This window comes from Pyrgilauda ruficollis, unplaced genomic scaffold (genome assembly GCF_017590135.1).
Source record: "Pyrgilauda ruficollis isolate IOZ18807 unplaced genomic scaffold, ASM1759013v1 scaffold77, whole genome shotgun sequence".
NCBI lineage: Eukaryota > Metazoa > Chordata > Aves > Passeriformes > Passeridae > Pyrgilauda > Pyrgilauda ruficollis.
In genome coordinates, this window is record NW_024529599.1 from 54,118 (window position 1) to 73,712 (window position 19,595).

Sequence of the window (19,595 nt, forward strand, 5' to 3'; positions counted from 1 at the left end):
ACAAGGGTCCTGTCAGCACTCCTGTGCCTTCCCTCCCAGCATTGCCCTGGCATGGGGGTTGAGTGATTTCTTTGCCAGCTCTGGGAATGGAGGCTGTGCCCTTGCATCTGGCTGGGTGATCGAGCTGCACCAAGGGAAATATAGGTGGGATATCACGAAAAAGTGTTTTCCAGAAAGGGTGATAAAGTTCTGGAATGGCTGCCCGGGGAGGTGGTGCAGTCACCTTCCCTGGGTGTGTTTAACAAAGCCTGGATGTGGCACTGGGTGCCAGGGTTTAGTTGAGCTGTTGGGGCTGGGTTGGACTCCATGATCTTTGAAGTCTCTTGTGTGAATTCTGTGATTATCATCAGGAATCAGTGTCGGATGGCTCGGGGTGGCCGTGCAGGGTGCTCGGGCAGAGGGCAGCCCGCAGGAGGTGCTAACGCCGTGTGCCCCAAGGGGAAGTTTCCGTGTGGGCCAGCCCATCCCTCCATCCCTGCGGGCACAGCAGCAGCGGGCACCGGGCTCTGCAGCGCTGCTCTGCCCCCGAGCCCTGCCCGGGCATCTCCGGCAGCCAAAGCCGCTCAAACCCCACCTCAACTCCGCCGCCACACCGGGGAGAGGACCGAGAGCTCCTGCCCGGGCCAGACACTTCCACAATCGCTTCTGGCAGCTGGGAAATCCTGCTGCTCGCTGCCTTGCCGTGGGGAGGAGGGGGGGAAACGCTGCCAGGGCCGGCAGGGATGCCCCCGAGGGGCTGCGCTGGAGCAGGGAACGCTGCCGGAGCCGGTCCCGCCTGGCAGCAGCAGCAGCAGCCCCGTGATGCTGGGCTTGGAATGAAGTCAGCCTTCATCAGCCGAATAGTTTATGCATGAATCGAAACTTCAGACCTGGCAAAAGGGCTGGGGGGGAGCGTGCGGGATCTGAGCGCTTTTAAAATGCTGGAGCCAAGGAAGGAGGAGGGGATAGAGGAAATAGCAGGAAAATAAGACTGGGGAAGTGGGGAGAGATTTGAGAAGCTGGATGAGTTGTTCGCTGTGTTATTGTGAGGAGCCAAGTTCCTTAAGCATCTCCTGGTGGATATTAAGAGGGAGCTGTGGAGGCTGGAGCGTTCTCCTGGACACTCGCACGCTGTAGCTTTAAGACTGTTTTACAGAGGACTCGGGATTTCCAGTTTTCCTGCGCCTGGTGGAGTATTTCAGGGAGTTACAGGATTTTTCGGGTCATGTACCCCCTTTTCCTTTCTTCTTCCTCCTTTCTCTTTCTCTCTTACTCTTCTTTTTCATTTCAAAGAGACAAAGCTACTTCAGTTTGGAGCACAAACATATGATCAGCACATGGAAATGTGGTAATTTGGATGCATTCATGATTGCAACAGATTGAAGAAATTAGACCAGACAAAGAGCTTTTTTTGGAAGAGGAGGAGGAGGAGGCAAGGCAAGGAGGGAGGGAGAGTGGGGGAAAGAAGGGGACGCCACCGAAAAAAGGGACGGCCGTGACACGCGGATGCTAAATATATCCCGTAGTAATGGAGAGGGACCGGATTTCAGGTAGGCTATTGATCTTCTAATATGTTATATTCTGCCCCTGCCCTCCTACCTTTCCAGCAGCTTCTGTACTTTGAGAAGAGGAACAGCCCTGCTCCGGGTGGAATTCAGCCGATTCCTTTATTTATTTCCTTTTTTTTTTTTTTTTTTTTTTTTTCCTCAAATTTTTCCTTTTTGTACTTTGAGAAGAGGAACAGCCCTGCTCCGGGTGGAATTCAGCCGATTCCTTTATTTATTTCCTTTTTTTTTTTTTTTTTTTTTTTTTTTTTTTTTTTTTCTTTTTTTTTCCCCCATCCTCCTGAGCCCTCGAGACAGACGGTGATTCCAGCAGAAGCCGGGAGGGGGGTGAAGGGGGGAAAGCAGGGGGGAAGAAGAAATTGCTTTCTAGGTCTGGATTTCATTTGAGAGCCTCTCTCCCCCCTCGGCTCCCATGTGCCGCACGGCGCGGGGGGATGAATGCTGAGCCTGTGAGCTCAGAGCTGCGAGCCGGGCAGAGGGAGGAAAATCGCCGAGCTTTTGGCATGGAGACGCGCTTCTGCTCTGAAGGTTGGCTCCTGGCTGCGTGTCTGTGTGTCTGTGTGTCTGTCTGTGTGTTGTGGCGGAGCTTTTCCTGCTTGCCAAATTATCCTCCCTGCGTTTTTGCCCTCCCAATCCTGCCTGGCTGTTCCAGGGCTGCTCTCTGCTGGGTTTCACCTTGCTGGCCGTGCGTGGGGGGAGAGGCAGAGCAATGAATAACTCCATTTCATTCCCCGCTTTCCCCGCAATTCCCGCCCGGTGCTGCATGTCTGAGCGCTTCCAAGAACTGCTCCCAGCTCCGGGCAGATGCTGGGGGTGGTGGCGCTGCCCGGGGGTGGCTGTGGCTGCTCATTTCTGGTGGCAGGGACAGGGGACAGGCTGCCTGGTGTCCCCCTCTGAGCAGGGTGACCAGGACAGCTGAGGGAGGGGTGTCTGTGCCCAGGCTGGCAGAGCCGGTGGGTGTCCCTGCTCCGTGCCAGCCCAGGGCTCACCCTGCTGGGCACCGAGCCTCTCGTCCTGGGCGTGCCCTGCTGGGCATCGGCGCTGGGAGGGAAACCACAGCGGCCAGAGGAAGCGCTGAAGCCAGGGTGGAGCCAAGCTGTGGCCAGGGAAGGCTGTTCCCACGGCTGGCCCCTTCCAGAGCCGCCGTGCCCCGTGCAGGGATGTGCTGGGAGCACCCGCTGGCCCTGGATAAGGATTTACCTGCAGGAGCATCCTGCACGCCCCAAGCGCGCCTGGCACCTCCTCATCCCTCTGTCCCTCTCTCCTGCTTGTGCTTTCTCCTCTGCTCTGAGCCACTTCAAAGCATTCCTGAGAGCTGCCTGTGTTCCAGCAGCTTTGGGCTGGCTGTGCCACTAGGAAGCGACAGGAGGGGGTGACAGGGGCTTGATGCCACCTGGAGCTTGGTGCAATGCTGGGGCCATTTCCTCCTCACAGAGGTGCTGGGCAGCTCTGCAAAGGGTCTCTGGGGAGAAAGGGGACTGCCTCATGATGGAATCCGAGGCTTTTTGTTCTGAAGGAGCACCAAAGGTGGGGATCTTGTTGGTTGTGCAAGGGGCACAGAGCCTTGGTGCCCAGGCTGGCTGTCACTGCTCCCAGGGTGGGCAGGAAGACCCCAGAGCATCTTTGTGCTAAGGTGCAGGAGCTCTTGCTCATGCTCTGGAGCAATAGTTGCAAAAAATAATGTCGAAGTGTATCTGGAGCTTGTTTTCCACTGGTTTTCCCTGCTGTGAGCAGGGATGGCACGTGGCTGTGCCTGGTGGCCTGGGCAAGGTGTACAATAATTTGGTGTGTGCTTTCCTTCACCTGAGGAGGTTGCCAGGATGATGAACAGAACTGCTCTGCCCTCACTCAGAGGCTGTGTGGGACCTTGGGAAGGTGCAGACCATGCTGGTGGTGTTCATGATACATGACTTTGGCATGAAACATGGGATGGGGAAATGGATGGCCTGAAGGTCTGGTCTCTGATCTGCTCCACAGGTCCCTGCTTGAAGGAGTCAGCACAGGCAGGCAAAGCTGCTCAGCTGGGGCAGTGGAGGGAAGGACAAACCATGTGTGGCAAGGCTGTTCATGAAGAGATTCTGGGCACAAAAGTGACAAATAATGGCTGGAATCGATGATTTTAGGTGTCTTTTCCAACCTAGGTGGTTCTGATATCACCAGGCTGTGCTGCTGACTCTCAGATCCGTGGCCCAGCGTGGGTGCTCAGCTCACCCTGCTCCTGCTGCTGAGCTCTGAGGGTCCCTGGGCCGTGGGCTCTGGCCCTGCTGGAGGAGAGGAGCAGTGAGCAGAGCTCAGACACAGCCAGCAGCACGGCTGGGCCTGCCTTTGGTGGCTGACTGGGAGATGATGTGGATGAAAGCAGATCCGTGCCACGCTGGGGGCCCTGTCCCAGCCACTGCTCCGGCCCTAAACATGCTTTTAATTAGTCCTGTGGGTGGGAAGAGCTGACTCCTGACCGAGTGTGGGGCTGCGGGATGGGGTGAGGGCACTCCGGGGCGGGTGGGATCTGGGCCTGGCCTCTTCTTTGAGCTCTGCTTTCCCACAGCTGCTGCCTGGGCTTGTCCCCTGGGCTGTCCTCTCCTCCCAGAGCCGTGTCCCATCCCAGGGGATGGCAAACCCCTTGAGCTTCAGGGAAAGGCATGGGGGGTGTGAGTGAGGGCTGTGCCAGGCTCAGTGCCAGCCATGGGGCCGCGAGGGGCTGCCTGCTCTGTGACAAGGTGCCAGGCCCAGGTGAGGCCTGTGGGTGCTGGCAGAAGGAACACAATCTCACAGGACCTGTTTGTGTCTTCTAATGCAGTTAACTCATTTCTCACACATTTCTGGAAGCTATGAAAGCATGAAAAGCACTAGCTCTAAACGGAGTTGTTTCTGGTTTGGGGCTGGGAGCTGTGCTCTGGGCTCTGTCCCTTGTGCCAGGTTGTGCTGGTGGCAGTGGCCTGGAGATGGCTCTCCTGTCTTTCCCTAGCGGCCGCTCCCTTTGAGCAGCTCGGATCTCTCTACAAAGCTTTAATTGTTACTGCCGCGGGGCCTCTTGTCTCTTCTTAAAAGAAAAGGAAAGGTCTGCAGCTCCCTGAGCAGGGAGGGTTTGGTTACTGCCGTGTGGGGTGAGAGGATGGGTGCAGCAGTGGTGTGTGATCTCCCAGTGAAATTGCTCGTGTCACCTTTGAAATGGCACTGGGAAAGCTCATTTAAAGAGTTAACAGATGATAGGAATATGTGATCAGAACACCTGACTGCAGTGAGTGGCATGTGTTGGGCAGAGCCGGGCGTGGGGGCTGGAAGTGCATAGAAAGAAAAGAGTTAATTAACCCATTGGTGATCACTCTGAACCTTTCGGTTACATCTACTACAGGTATGCGTATGTGTCATATTCTGTCTGTATGGTTTATTATTTATTATTTATTATTCTTATGTTGTTATATTATGGTTTTATCCATCATCCTGAGCAGCAGGGACACAGCCCCTGATTGCAGCGTGTGGTTTGCAGGGCTGGGTTGTCACAACAAAACATCTTTGATATTCTCAGAGCTGCTTGGGAAGCACCACATGCCTGAGCTGAGAAAGAGGAAAGGAAAGCAGGGTGCTGGTTGTGATTGCTGGAGGTGTGAGGGGATGTACTTGTTCCTTCTTTTTTTTTTTAATAAAAGTTAATCTTCTAAAGGTGTGTGCCAGGGCAGAGGGGTTGAGGTTGCTTCTGATGACTTCAGCTACCTTTCCTGTCTCAGGTTTCTCGGTGTCCCTAGGAAATGGCAAAGCCTGACAGGTCCCTTTCTAGTGCCTTCTCACAGCCATGCACCTTATTTGCCAGACATTTTCCTTTCTCTTTTGGCTTGCAGCACACCACACATGGTTCCACCTCCTGTCAGATCCCACTGCACTCACCCAGCCCTGGTACTCACGGGCACCTCCCCATGTGTCCTTAACCCTGTGTCTGCTGTCAGTGTCCCACTGCTCGTGTCCCTGCCTGGTGCTGACCCCATCTCTTGCTGCAGTGCCCTGTGAAAACCACCTGTACCTCCACCCCACATGTTCTGTAGCAACCTGTGGTGGCTGCAGGTCCTGTCTCAGTGAGCAGAAGGTCTCTCAGGGCCAGGTCTGTGTTTTTTTGGGGGCTCTGGGGCTGCCTCTGCAGGCGCTGTGTTCAGGGGGAGCTCCGTGCTGCTCCCAGCCCCTTTGGCTGCCTGGCCAGCGGATGAATTCCCCCAGTTGTCTGAGGCATGTCAAGGTATGAAGCATGATCTATTTCCTGATGTCTGCTCTTAAATCTGCTGGAAATTCTGCTCATCTCCATTAAATATGGTCCCGCTGTGGAGCACAACTCATCTCTGGCCTGACAGCTCAGGTAACGCTCCTCGACACCACTCTGCTGAACTTGGCCAGCCCCAGCCTGGAGCTCCTCTGCAGATTTTTTTTTCTTTGCTGGATGACTTGGAGCCTCCCAGCAAGGCGATTCCCATGCTGCTGGGGTGAGGGAGGACATTTCTCATGCAAGTCAGGGCTCTTCCAAGGTCCAGCATACCATAATGCTGAGTAGAAGCAAGTACGTAGTTAGGGAAGTATGTCTGGGTCAACACATGTCTTGTGTTGCCTTAATGATCTCAGAAGCACAATATCTGCGTCCTTTGGCTTTTCCTTGCAGCTGTAACTCATGGACAGAGGGATTTGTTAGAGAGAAGTGCTGTGAGTGCTGTGTTGGTCTCAGGGCTCTGTGGCACCCCCATGTTAGGAGCAGTCTTGTACCTGAGAAAATGTAGGGAGAATTCCTGGCTCTGCCTCTGATGTCCCATAAGTCCTCAGAAAAAGAGGTTTTGCTGCCATTCCCCTTTATTTTGGGTGAGGATCTGGTGTTTGGGTCTCTGCTGAAGCTCCCTGGAAGTGAAGGGGTTGCAGAATTGCAGCTGGGAACTCGGAGCTGTTCTGACACTGCAGTGAGGAGAATCCCCAACACAGGGCTGTGGGTGGGATCTGGGGCTGTTCCACGTGGGCTGTGAGTGCCTGGTGGTTGCTCTGGACAGCTGATGGAGACAGCATCCTTTATGTGTGTGCTCAACCAGTATCCATGCATCTTGACCCATTTTAAAGAAGTTTCTTGGGCTCTATCCATTGCTTCTTCCCAGCAGTGTCTGTTTGCAAGGGCAGCTTCTCCCTTCCTAAGCACCAATGCTGAAAACTTAATTTCCCCATGAGCCTCCCTGTCCTCCAGCACTTCAGGCTGCTGTGGTTAAATTGATTTATCCTGATTAACCTAGGTGCTGCTGCCCTGCCACGGGACAGCTGTGAGGCTGTGCTGCTGGAGGGAGCTGCTGTGTGAGTGCAGGTGAAGTGAAATAGCCCTGCAGTGTAAGGTTGAACTGAGTTTTGGGTTGCTGATGCCAAGAGTGTTGTTAGAGACTTATAAACAGCTCTGGATTGTGGTTTGAGGGGGGAGAATGGGCAGGGGTTTACAGGTGAATAAAATGCATTAGTTTTACAAGCAAATAATCACACAATAAATCTGAGAGTGTAATTTTTTTCATGGAATGACTGCCCAGGTTAGAAAGGATGCCAAAAGATCACCTGGCCCAGCCTTTTGTGGGAAAGGGAGCCTAAATGAGATTATCTAGCACAGTGCTCAATTACATCCTGAAAACCTCTAGCACTGGGGACTCTACCATGTCCCTGGGGAGCTTGTTCCAGTGACTGATTGTTCTCCCTGTAAAAAATGTCTTTCTTGTATCAAAATGAAGAATTTTTTTTCCCCCATGAAGTGAAGCCAGTGCTGCATAAACAGATCTGCATTAATTTTGTGATTACATCATTACCTGATAAACTGAAGCAAATTCTGGTTTCCAGTGAAGCCAGTTTGGCAGGGGATCAGTGTGGGTGCTTGGATGCAGGGTTGGAGGGGGAGCTGCCCTCAGCTCTGCAGCATCTCCAGCTTGCAGCTTTGGCCATGATGTAACTCAAGGCTGTGGAAATAATGCTGGGTTTGCATTTCACTGCTGCCTGCTCGGTCTGGAAAATTAAACCATATTATCAAGACAACCCAAGTTTGGTCTCTGGCACATTGGAGCACACAAATATTCATAATTTGGTGATTCCATTGTCTGATTTTTTTCAGAATCCCATTGGGTCAAGGCACAGAGGTGTGGGCACCCTCTGGTGTGGCTGCTAAATAAGGAATTCATCCATACATTCTGAAATTACTCTCCCTGACTCCCCCAAGGCTGGGTTCTCTCTCCACAGCTTCCCATCCTGGGCCAGCATCTGTCAATGCCAGCAGCCCAGCCCCTGCCAGCTGGCACTGCCTGCCTGCCTGGAGCACTTTCTCCTCTCCTTCCCAAGGCTGCAGGATGTGGGTTCTTTATTTGTTTCAGATGCTTTTTTCTTTCCAGGGTTTTGTGCTTCCATGTCTTGTTCATGGTGATGGAGGAGCCTTGGTGTCACAGACCTTGCTGATAAGAGAAGCTGACACGAGGGGTTTGGGGAGCAGGAGCATGTGCTTGGTGGGTGCTGGGCATTTTCTGGGGGTTTTCTGGGTGTTTTTTACCTGATCCCTGGCAGTGCCAGGGAGCACCAAACCTGCCCCGCACACACAGCATGGAGCGACCCACATTGGCTGAAGCAGCTCTGATGAAGCCAGAGCCTCTGTCAGGGGCAATTGTGTGTTTGAATCCATCTGGGTGGCAGAGGGGGACAGATGGAGTTAAAATCCTGAGCTGGCAGGAAGGGTTTTTAAAAGGACACCCATGAAGCTGAAAAGCAGTTCCTGGGGAGCTGAGTGCTGTGAAGCTGCAGGATCAGGACTTGAAGATGGAATTTGAATCCAGGGAGAGTTTCTGCTTTCTGGGAGAAAAAGAAGGAAGGAAAAGACCCTGCAGGCAACAGATGTGTTGGGCAGACACATCTTGGTGTGGGTAAGGCTGGTTTTGCTGCCTAGGTCTGGGATTTTTTCCCTGTGCTGCTGATTTTGGGTTTAGCTACAGCAAGGCATGAACTCCCTGTGTTTGGGTGCTTCTGAGATTCTGGCTTGGGCTTTGGGTTTGAGCAGATCCTGTTTGAGGTCGGGGAGCAGCAGGGTCCTGTGAGAGGGTCTGTGTCTGTGAGGGTCTGTGTCTCTGGGAGCAGCAGGGGCCTGTGAGAGGGTCTGTGTCTGTGAGGGTCTGTGTCTCTGGGAGCAGCAGGGTCCTGTGAGAGGGTCTGTGTCTGTGAGGGTCTGTGTCTCTGGGAGCAGCAGGGTCCTGTGAGAGGGTCTGAGTCTCTGCTCCTTACTCAGGAGGTCCTGCTGCTGCCTGGCCCCTGAGCTGCTCCAGCTGCTGATCCCTGGCTCTCCCCAGACTGTGAGCAAAGAATTTTCCAGACCTTCTCACCTGGGTGGTGCTGGAAATGCCAGGCATTGTGGTGCCCTGACCTGGGGGGATCAAGGCTTGGGGGGCTCATCCAGCTCTCGGTGTTGCTGTGCTGCCCACGGGTGCTTTGTGTGGCTCTGTCCCTGCTGCTTCTGTGACACTGCTGCAGGGACCCCAGCTCTGCTCTGAGGGTTTGGGTGATGATTGCTGTCAGTGCAGCTGCAGGCAAAGTCCTGAGGACTTTGACAGAAACGTTGTGATGTCTCTTTACAAGGTGACTTGTAAAGGGTCGATTGCCTGGGGCTGTGCAGCAGCCTCAGATCTCAATTTTTCAGTCCAGAAACCTGTTTCCTTGACTACACCATGTGTAAAGGAGTGCAAGGAGGCTTTTCCCACTGCTTCAGCTGACCTTTTCAAACCTGTACTTTGTAAATAACACCCTGAAACTTCTGGCTGCTTTTTTAGCACGCACATGATAGAAGATCCCTGCATCAGAAACACCTTGGTTGGCTTCACTACCCACCAGGATGCCTCTAGGAAATCTGTCCCATCTCAGGTGGCTGAGATCCCTGGCCTGACCCTCTGATGCCTTAAGTTTTTAGCTTTTACATTTTTCAGATCCTGTACTGTATTAGGGTATAACTCTGAGCTCTATATGGAGTGTTAGTAAGCTCCCTTCACATTTTGGTCAGATAAAGCAATCCCTTAGGCCTGAGAACCAAGATCACCATCACTGCCTCAGGCCCCAAGAAGTATAAACAAAACTGAATGGGGGGGAGCAAAATGGGGGAATGTGATTACTGAAGCAGTAATTGGGCAATTAACCTCTGATATGCAAAAAGACCAAACTTAAAATTGTCTGAAAACTCATGACCATCATCCATCTTGGGTTTTGGGAGGCTTTTGAGTGCCCAAGGTGTATTTATTGAAGGCCTTTAATAAGTACCCATTTTGTCCTCTCAGCTCTGTCTAGCCTCTGTTCCAGGAAGCCATTCCAGGGCATCAGGGTCATCACCCTGCCCTGCAGGATCCCACAGTCCTGGCTGGGAGGATGTGTCAGCATCCCCAGAGGTTTTGGTCATCATCTCTTTGACTCACAGGTCTGTCACTCCCACTGACTCATCCCCATCCCCAGGGATGTGCCAGGGCTGGGAGCAGAGTGCCAGGGGCCAGGCAGGGGCGACAGCTCGTGGGATGTTGCATTGTGTTGCACATGAAAAATTAAAAATCTTAAACTGTTCCTAAATGTCTCGCTGAGTGATGGTAGATGTGAGTCCCATCCCCCAGTCCCATAAGCTGCTCCCCTTACTGGGAATTCCCCTCCCCATAAGCCTTTTACCCCCGTATTTTTAAGGTCACTCTCAACCTGGCCTCTTGCCATGGTACTCTTGAGTCTTCCTTTTAAGATGGGAGTCCCACAAGGTGTAGTTCAATGGGTGAATTATGGGGTGCTGGTCATGCTGTCCTCACTGGCTGCCCACATTCTCCAGCCTTTGTTGCATCGTGTTGCAACAGAGTTCATCGTGTCCAGGGAGGATGCAGCTGCTGGTGCTGGGCATGGGAACAAAATGAGACAGGTCTTAGTTTCAGAAAGCTCAGAAATCCATTTATTAGCCCTGGAAACAAGAGGTGGGACGAAGACAAAAGACCCACAAAGGCAGGAGGTGTAGGGTTTTTGTAGGGTATTGCAGGGATGGAGTTCAGGGTTTGGGTCAAGGGATGAGTTATTAGCAACACAAAAAGGGTGAGATCACATTCCCACCTCTTTGGAACAGGAGCACTCCACGGTGGGACTCAGGTCCTGAGTATGGGATGGGGATGTGAGGCTGCAGGAAGCAGCAGTGCGATGCTCTGGGGGCTGTAGATGCCCCTGGTTCACCCCAGGGCTGGAGGGATGAGGTGGGCACTGCCATGCTCCCTGCCCAGCCCCAGGAGCTGTGAGGGTTGCCAGCAATCCCTGCTCCAGCCTCCTTCCAGCCTCCCTGCCCACGTCTGCATCACTTCTCCTCTGTCCCAGGGATGTCCCCTCACCCTCCAGGTGTCCACTTGAATTTCACTTCTGAAAGGTTGTGTCTGGCTGTAAAAAGCAAATAACTGCTGAGGTTTAGAACTGAGGACAGCAAATTCTGATTTATTTCTTACAGGGAGGGGTTTTATTCAGTAAAATTGACTATGTTTATCACAACATTGCTGAAAGCATAGGGGTACCCCTCTCCTAAAAGCATCAGGCTTCCCCTCTCCTGAACAGATTTGCTTTTTGGCCCAGCTTTTATTTACCAGTGAGTCAGGATTTAAGCAGCAGCAGGAGGGAATGACTCGTGGCACTTTAAAGCGGGGCTGTTGGATCCTCTTCCTGCCCTTCTGAATCGCTCCGTGCCCTGGTGTAAATCATTTAACACGTGTGCTCTCACTTCCTAGATGGAAAATGAGGTGGATGCTTTCCGCTTTTCCTCGGCACTTCGGGATCTGCTGCTCGGCAGCTGCGAGGGATTTGCGGTGATAAAGCTGGAAATTTGACCCTGGGATGTGTCAGCACCCCCAGGCAGGGCTGGGCTGAGGCTCCCTCCGGGCTGCTGCTAATTTGAGATGTGGGGCTGGGCTGTGGGTGGACATCAGGCTGGAGGCAGGAGGTGTTCCCGCTGGATCTGTCCCTGCTGTGGGCCAAAGAGAGGGATTCATTCTCTGCTGGCAGTGTCCATTCCTCAGTCTGACACAGGAGATGCTTCCCCTGGGGGGATGCTGGTGCTGCCAGGGCCGTGTTCACAGCCACAACACCACCCAGCACTGGCTGATGTGTCCCTGCCTGCCCCTCTCATCAGCCAGATGAGATCTCCTCTGTTCCCTGGGGAGATGGAATAGCACACAAACCTGGGCATCCCTTCCCTGCTGTTTCTGCTGAAGTGTTTAAACTTTGCCCTCTTTTTCCCTGGAAATGAGGATGATTCTGTAGGCCCTACCATTTCCCCCAGTTGTCCCTCCCCAACCCTGAAACTCTTGAGTTTTGCTTAATTGTTTTCCTTCCCCCTGTGGCTTTTCTTGGCTCTGTAGAGTGACAAGGCTGGAGCTGCCATTCCAGGAACACTCACCGAGAGGGTTTATGTTTAATTGTTCACAGATTTATCAAGATAGAAGCAAAGCAGGCGACCTTGAGAGCAGATAAGCTGTTGGGCCATGAGAGGGCTTCAGCACCTAAAATATTTCCCAGTTCTCCCCTTTCTTGCATTCTTTGATCCATTCAAGTGGAGAACTGGTCAAACCTGACTTCAGCTGCCTGAAGAGCCCTGGTTGATCTCTGTATTGACAGCTGCTCCTCAGGGAGGGGAGCCTGGGTGGAAACCACTGAGGCTGGAGAGCTGTTGGGTGTTTTGGGGTAGGTTTTTTTTCCAGAATATATGAAAATTTCCCGGTGGGTGGAGAGGGAAAGTGAACTATGAAACTGTGAGTCTTGTGCTCTGTTGAAACACACCCTGGGGAAGGCATATCCTCCATAAACAGCAGAGTTGGCCACAGACCAGGAAACCCTTCCCTCCCCACTCCCCTCTGCAGCAGAGCCCAGTGCTGTGGGTGGTGTTTCCATCCAGAAGAGCTGTTCTGGATCCTGCTCTTGTACCTCTCCAGCCCTTGAGACACCCACTGGGGGAGCCTGTTGAAGTGCAGGCTGTGTCTGCCCTTTGCTCATCAGTGTGTTGCAGTAACTGTTGTTACTGGTGACACTGGGCTCTGTGCTGGGCTCTGAAGCCATGGGGGATGTTGCTGGGTCTCACGTGGTGCCCTGAGCACTGATGGAGCTGTGTGGTTTGGATCGTGCTCCTGGCCTTGCTCCAAAATGATACAGCAAGAGGTTGTGGCATGGCACAGGTGTTGTCATGCTGTGGGCACACCTGTGCAGCAGCTGGGGTGCTCAACAATCATCTCATGGTTGACCCCAGATTGGGTAAAACCCACCTCTGGTGTCCTCTGCTCGTCTCTGTTGCAGCTCCACAGCTCCCTCTTCATCCCAAAACTGCTCAGAGAGTGGCCCTTGGTCTGCAGCTGCAGAGGAAACTTTATCTTGCCCTGCACAAGGGCAGAAGTGACAGACAGAGGCACAAGGGGTGGAGGAAAGGGATATTTGACAGTGGGTGATGCAGAGCTGGCTTGGTCTGGGGGCTGAAGGACTGCCAGAGAGCTGTGGCAATCACACAAGTGCTGCAGGGATGCAGGAAGAAAAGGTATTTTGGAGAAAAGGGCCTCAGAGGCAGCAGGAGGGGTATCGGGGGGTTGAGCAGCAAGGGTGGGGTCTCAGCCTGAGCTCTCCCTCTCTTGGCTCCTTGCCTTCCTCCCCCTCCTCTCCCTGAGTGCAGTTTCCTGGTGCAGGCCAGCAGAGCTCTGCTCTGTCTCTGGTAAAGCTCAGCTTTGTCTGCTCGCCCAAGATTTGCTCCTCTGCCAGACCCCGTGTGTGCTTCATCCCCAGAAGTGTCCAAGGCCAGGCTGGACGGGGCTTGGGATAGTGAAAGCTGTCCCTGCCTGTGCCAGAGAGGCTGAAACAAAATGATCTTTAAGGTCCCTTCAACCCAAACCATTTTGTGACTCTGTGATAACAAGAAAAGTTTTATTTTGCTGCTTGTTGCTCACAGAGAGATGTGAATCCAATGAGGGGCCAATAGCAGGCCACCCATTTTTCTGCATTGAAGGATTCACCCTACAGCACTAATTATCCATCAAACCTGAACATCTGCTCCTTTTCTTTGCCAGCTCCCTCTCATGCAAGGCTGCAGGTTGTTTTGGTGGCTGTCAGTGCCCTCTTTCTGCTGGGAGCCCCTCTGTGCCCTGGCAGCAGCGAGCATTGCCCAGCACAAATCATGGGAAATCCGTTCTGTGTGGGACACTGTTCAAAAGCACCTTGGCTGGGACAGGACATTCTGCTGAAAGATTTCCCCATGATGTAAAATGTTGTAGCTGTTGACATAGGAGTGCATCTGAGTGTCAGCTTTTCCTGTCAAACTCCACCGTGCTGGTTCCAAATTCAGTGTGAGCCCAAGGATAGCTTCAGGGGGCAGAGGTTGCCTGAACTTTGGCAGAAGTTCATGTTGTGTTTTGAGTTGAAATTCAGGTTGTTGCTTCTCCCTGCATCCCGTCAGGTGGTGGTGCACAATCTTTGTGCAGCTGGGAAGGACCAGCAGAAGCAGGACTGGTCCCTGATTGCCTCTGGCCATCTGGGAGAAGCTCTTTGAGTTAATTGAGCTGTCTCTCATGTTTCCTTCTCTACTTAAATATAAAATAGGAATTGCTTTGAGCTGTGGAGGTCAGCAGTGTCTGGGGATGTGCAGAGTGTGGTATCTGTGTGAGGATGGTGAAGATGAGGTGTGGAGGCATCACCTCCATCTGAAACCCTGCCATTCCCACCTCTGCCTGCCCAAGGTTCTCAGCTCCCAGTGACTGTCACGTTTCCCTCCAGGTTCTTTAGATGTTGACTCCCAAGTGCCTGGCTTGTTCTTCATTGTCTTTTGGATGCTTTTAGTACTTTTCTCATTGTTAGGAAAGTTAATTAACATCAGGAGCTGCCAATATTTGTAAAGCTGCTTTCCAAGGCAGACTGCTGCTCACGAATAAGATTTTCTTTTTCCTAGCAGATATGTCAGATCCATCATCAAAACAACCCATCAAAAAACATTCCCTTCATAGCCCTCTCATTGCATGGACTTAAGCAATAAAGCCAGGCTGGTTTTCAGTCCTGTTACTGGCTTGGAAAAGAAACTGGGTTTAAAGACAATAAAGAGAAACTAACAACAATGAACAAACCTGGTGTTTTCCAGCAGAGATGCAGAATTGGCTCTGTGGGGAGCTGCTCTCTCTCAGGAAGCACTGGAAGTGGCCACTTGAATTTAATACTGTGCTCATCAGCTGCATCTGCCATGAACAAGAACATCATGCATCGCAAGGACTTTGCTATTTTCCATTAAATAGGAAGCTGCCCTTTTATTCTTGTGAGTTAAGGGCAGAGATCTGGGCTGACGTGGCTGTCAGGGCTCCACCAGCTCCCGCAGCTGAGCGCGTTCTCCCGGGCAGTCCTGCTGCGCTTGGCGTTTTCCGAGGGTTACATAAACATCCTTCTTTCACATACGAGGCTGGGACATGCAAGCTGCAAACTGCTGACAGTCCCTTGCAAGAGGCAGAGCTGCTCCAGAAGCTTTGGCAGCTCTGTGAGGTTGGGAAGGGATGGGAGCCACAAGGCCACGGGGATCCCGCTGTGGGGTTTGAGGTGGCTTCAAACCATCCCAGTGTCTGCTGCTGCTGGAGGTGTTGGGAGCTGACCCACACACAGGGAGAGGCCAGCAGGGTCATCTTCAGGAGTTTGGGTTTGCTGGTGTGGCTCCACCTGAGTCTCTGACCTCCCTGTGCCTTCCCAGTGCCCTGCTGTAGGTGTGATCCCAGCAGCTCGGGATGCTGCACTCCCACCCCACCACAATCAGGTTTTTCTCCCGAGGAAGGCGTAGGAGTGGAGGTTTATCTCCCAGCTGGCAGGCAAAGGAGGATGCCACACCTCTGGGAGCTGCTGGGGCTGGGTGGAGCGGGGAAGTGGAGCAGCAGGACGTGGGCTTTGAGGAGCTGCAGTTCATGGGCTTGCCCTGAGGCCAGGGCACTCTGAGATTTCCAGCTCCCTCGGGGAAAGAGAGTAGCAATAAATCCGGACTGTTTGTGACAGGGCCTGGCCCTCTGGGTGATTTCTGACACTCTGTGCCTTTCTGACAGCACATGGCTGTGATCCACAGGGGTTTCCTTGGCTCTGGAGCTGAGGCAGTGCTCACTGTGAGTGGGCTTGGCTGAGAGGAGCTCCCAGCTCTGGGTGTGAAGGTCACAGGCAAAGGAAGCAAAGGCACAGTTAACACTTAGTGAGGCCCTTTCAGTGCCAGGCTGGAAGATTTTGGTGTCCTTAAAACTGAGGTCTGGGTAGTGTGATGGCTGTGGGGTGTTCCAGTGCTGCTCCAGGAGAGCTGCACAGCTCCCTCAGGGGACACACCAAAAGACAGGCCAAGGAGATCCTGTAAATGCTGAAAATCTGCTGGGTCTGGAAATTCATCCCTGTGAGACTGGTATGGGCTGGGGGAGCCCTTGTGATAAAAATACAGACACCTTGTCTGTCCTTGGATGTGGTTGAAAGACAGAGTTATCATTGTGTGGCAGATCAGGAGTAGTGATAAGATGCAAAGAGATCCTTGGTTTTGGGTTGGGAAACTTTTCTGGAAGCTCCAGACCGTGTGGAACACCTAGAATTGTGTCTGGCTTGGGATGTTTCTCTCTGGAACATGCCCAGTTCATCCCCAGTAACCATCTTTGTGTTTCATAATGTGAAGTCCGTCAGCCCCTCCCAGGCAAAGCCACACTGTCGACAGCCTGTGGCTGATTCCTTATAAGATGAGGGGTTTATTTTACTTTATTCCTTTGTCAGAGGCTGTGGCTGTTTCCTTCTAAGGTGAGGGGTTTATTTTGCTTTATTCCTTTGACAGCCTTCCTTGAGTTTTGCCAGCTTTTCTCTCTATCAGCCTCCAAGACCTAGAAGGAAACCACTGTCTTCAAAATGCTTTTTTTAATGCCTAATTCAGGAAAACAAAGAGAATTGATTCAATTTGAGAATTGAGAAGAGAAAATAAGAAAATATAAAGAATAAAATAAGAAAGAGAATTGAGAGTGCCATTCTGCCCCTGAGTAACAGGCATTGCTGGGGGTGTGTGAAGGACACTGCCTGGTTCTCAGCATGGGGATGGGGTGTCTTCACATTCTCAAGTCTGCAAATGCTCCACACATCTGGCACTGGGAGAGAACTGGGCTGGACTATTTGCCTTCTTTAGCAACTGGAAACAATCCAGCCTGCCAGTTCCTGCAAAGCTCATCCTGTGGTTCAGTGGATAATACTGAGCCTTGTTCAACTCCCACGCTTCAGTGCCTTGTGAGAGGGTAGGGAAGGCTCTGCAGAGCTTATGCTGTGCTGGGACCCCTGTTCACTGCTGTGGAAGGCAGCATGGATATTCATTGTGCCTGAAATGCTTGCTCCATAGTTTTAATGAAAAGTTTATGGTGACACAGGGATGACTCTGGGGTGGTGGCAGGTGTGAGGGATGCAGGGTGACAGCAGGGCTGTTTCTTTGAGCTCCAGCAATGTCTCCACAAGTGCATTTCCAGAGTTTGACTCGTGCTGCCATTGTGTCCCCCGTGCCAGGAGGAGAGTTTCGTGTCTGTGTCCCCTGCAGCTGGAGATGGCTGCAGGCTGTGCACGGCTGGCTGAGCTCAGGAGGGACAGGAGCTGCACAAACCTGTGTTTTCTCAAGCAGTCAGCAAAGCTGCTGAGAGACACAAATCGGAGTGACAGCCACATCAAGGCAGATCTGCCAGGGATGGGCACCCAGGATTTATTCTGGGACTGCAGCAACGTGACTAAAGGTGAATCCAAGTGTCCCAAATCCTCAGCAGACAGAGGATGAGAGGTGAGGGGCTTGGAAGAAGAGCTGTTGGGGCTGGGTTGGACTCGATGATTTTGAAGCTCTCTTCCAACCCAGTGATTCTGTGATGCTGTAATCCTGTGGCTGGTAAGGCTGTGTCCTGCCCACAGAGCTGGGACAGCCCCTCTCTGAGAGGTGCAGGGGGGATGTGGGGGCAGGAAAGTTTCTGTAGCAAGAGTTGACCATTGAGTTTTGGTGCTAGATTGTCCCCCAGTGTTGAGTCTTAACTTCTTTTTGCCAGGGCTGGGATTAAATGGATGAGATGGTATTTCTTAGACTCAGATGTTTATTAGTTCTTACCTGTGTTACAGTCTCACAAACCCTGAGTTCTACAGCACTTCACTCTAACAAACTAAAAATGGAGTCCTGTCTCTCTCTACAAGGCCTTTTATGGATAAACTGTCCAATTAAGAAATGACACCTCAATTATTTTTCCTTTTAACCCAACAAACAACTACCCGTGCCCCGCAATGTGGACTTTTTTATCCAATTACCCAAAACCATCCAAACCCATGGAGAAGAATGTGAAGAAGAAGGAAAATAAGAAGGTGAAGAACAAGGACCAGCCTCCACCCTAAAACCTCCATCTTGCCTTATATATATTACTATATTCTAAACCCTTAAACTCTAAGTTTTCCACCCTGTAATATCACACACTTCTATTCAAACTCCACACCCACAATCCCAGTTCCATCATTCCATTTTGGAAGCCTTTTCCATGGCTTCAGGTCAATGCAGTGTTCTCTTGGGGGTCAGTGCCTGTCAGCACAGAAAGTCTGAAATTCTCAGTGACCAGGCTTCCAACAGCCCAGCCTCTCTGCCTGCGAGGCAGCAGGGCACAGCTGTGTCCCCTGGATGGGCTGCACAGGTCTCTGAGCAATGTTGAAGACCATCTAGTTGAAGATCAGCCTGTTTGTTGCAGAGTTGGACTAGATGTCCTTCAAAGGTCCCTTCCAACCCCACCATTCCATGATTCCATGGCAGGGCACAGAAATGTGTCTTCTTGCCTAAGAGTTTGTTTGAGATGCTCACACAGGAGCTTTTCCCCACCTCTGAGCTGAGGGTGCTGCTCACCACTGGCCTCCACCTGTGTGTTAAGCTCTGGGGAAGGTGTTTGGTGAGGACAGGGTGGAGGTTTCACCACAGAACAGTGTTGTATTTGCAGGGACCCTCGTGGCAGGAAGGAATGATGAATCTGACTCCGTGTTCTCAGAAGGCTAATTTATTATTTTATGATACTATATTATATTAAATAGTATACTAAAGAATACAGAAAAGGATATTTGCTGAATGGTAAAAAGACAATAATGAAAGCTCATGACTATTTCCAGAGTCCCAACACAGCTTGGCCCTGGTTGAACAATGAGAAAAAATAATTCACAGCAGAACCCAATGAAACAATCACCTGTGGGTAAACAATCTCCAAACACATTCCACATGAGCACAGCACAGGAGAAGCAAATGAGATAAGAATTGTTTTGCTTTTTCTCTGTGGCTTCTCAGCTTCCCAGGAGCAAAACCCTGGGTGAAGGGACTTTTTCACAGAATGTGAACATGACAGAGCAGGACAGCACAGAGCAGAGAGGGGTTTGTGAGCGAGCCCTGCGGTTCTGCCTCGCTCACAACCCTGGATGTGCAGAAGACAGATGAGGTGAGCAGGTTTTGGTTCGACTGGGGCTGGCAGCAGACACAGATCATGGATTAAACATGTGCATGGCAAAAAAGGGGCTTTCTTGAGGCAGACAGAGGCCTGCTGTTGCTGTGCAGCCCCGCTGCTCCCAGCCCCACGCTAACAGCAGTATCAATGTGTTTATACGAAGCTTGGCTGCAAAATGCCTCCTCGGCCTCCAGTTTTTTCAAGCTAAATACTCCTTTTATTGTGCTGCCAGAGGCTCTCCCAGAGGCCAGCAAAGGAGGTGGCCTGTTTGGCCACAGTGATATCTGGACCGGAGATTGAATTCCCGCATGTCTTAAATCTGTCTCCAGACTGGCAAGCCACCAAGTGGGCATCTCTTTCTCCAACTAATTGGCTGTTTATGTGCAAATTGGCCTCTGGCTGCTTCCACGAGGCCTGGCTCACCAGAGCTGCACGAGAGCATCCTCTTCAAGAGCTCGCTGAGTGCCTGGGCTGTGCAGGGGATGGTGACAGCAGGGACAGCCCAGCCCTGCTCCTGCCTGGGTCACCAGGCTCTGAGTGAGTGCCCAGGGCTGCTCTGGGCTGCTGGCACTTTTCTGAAGTGCAGGGA

General features: G+C 52.0%; 1 protein-coding gene across 1 annotated transcript in view; it reads left to right on the forward strand.

The window, feature by feature from the left end:
• Window positions 1-1,438: 1,438 nt before the first annotated feature.
• Window positions 1,439-19,595, forward strand: part of SEPTIN9 (septin 9) — a 102,458-nt gene continuing 84,301 nt past the window's right edge. Inside the window, exon 1 of the mRNA XM_041486567.1 lies at window positions 1,439-1,529. Coding sequence (XP_041342501.1) covers window positions 1,508-1,529 — 22 coding nt within the window. The 5' untranslated portion in view covers window positions 1,439-1,507. The remainder of the gene's footprint in view (window positions 1,530-19,595) is intronic.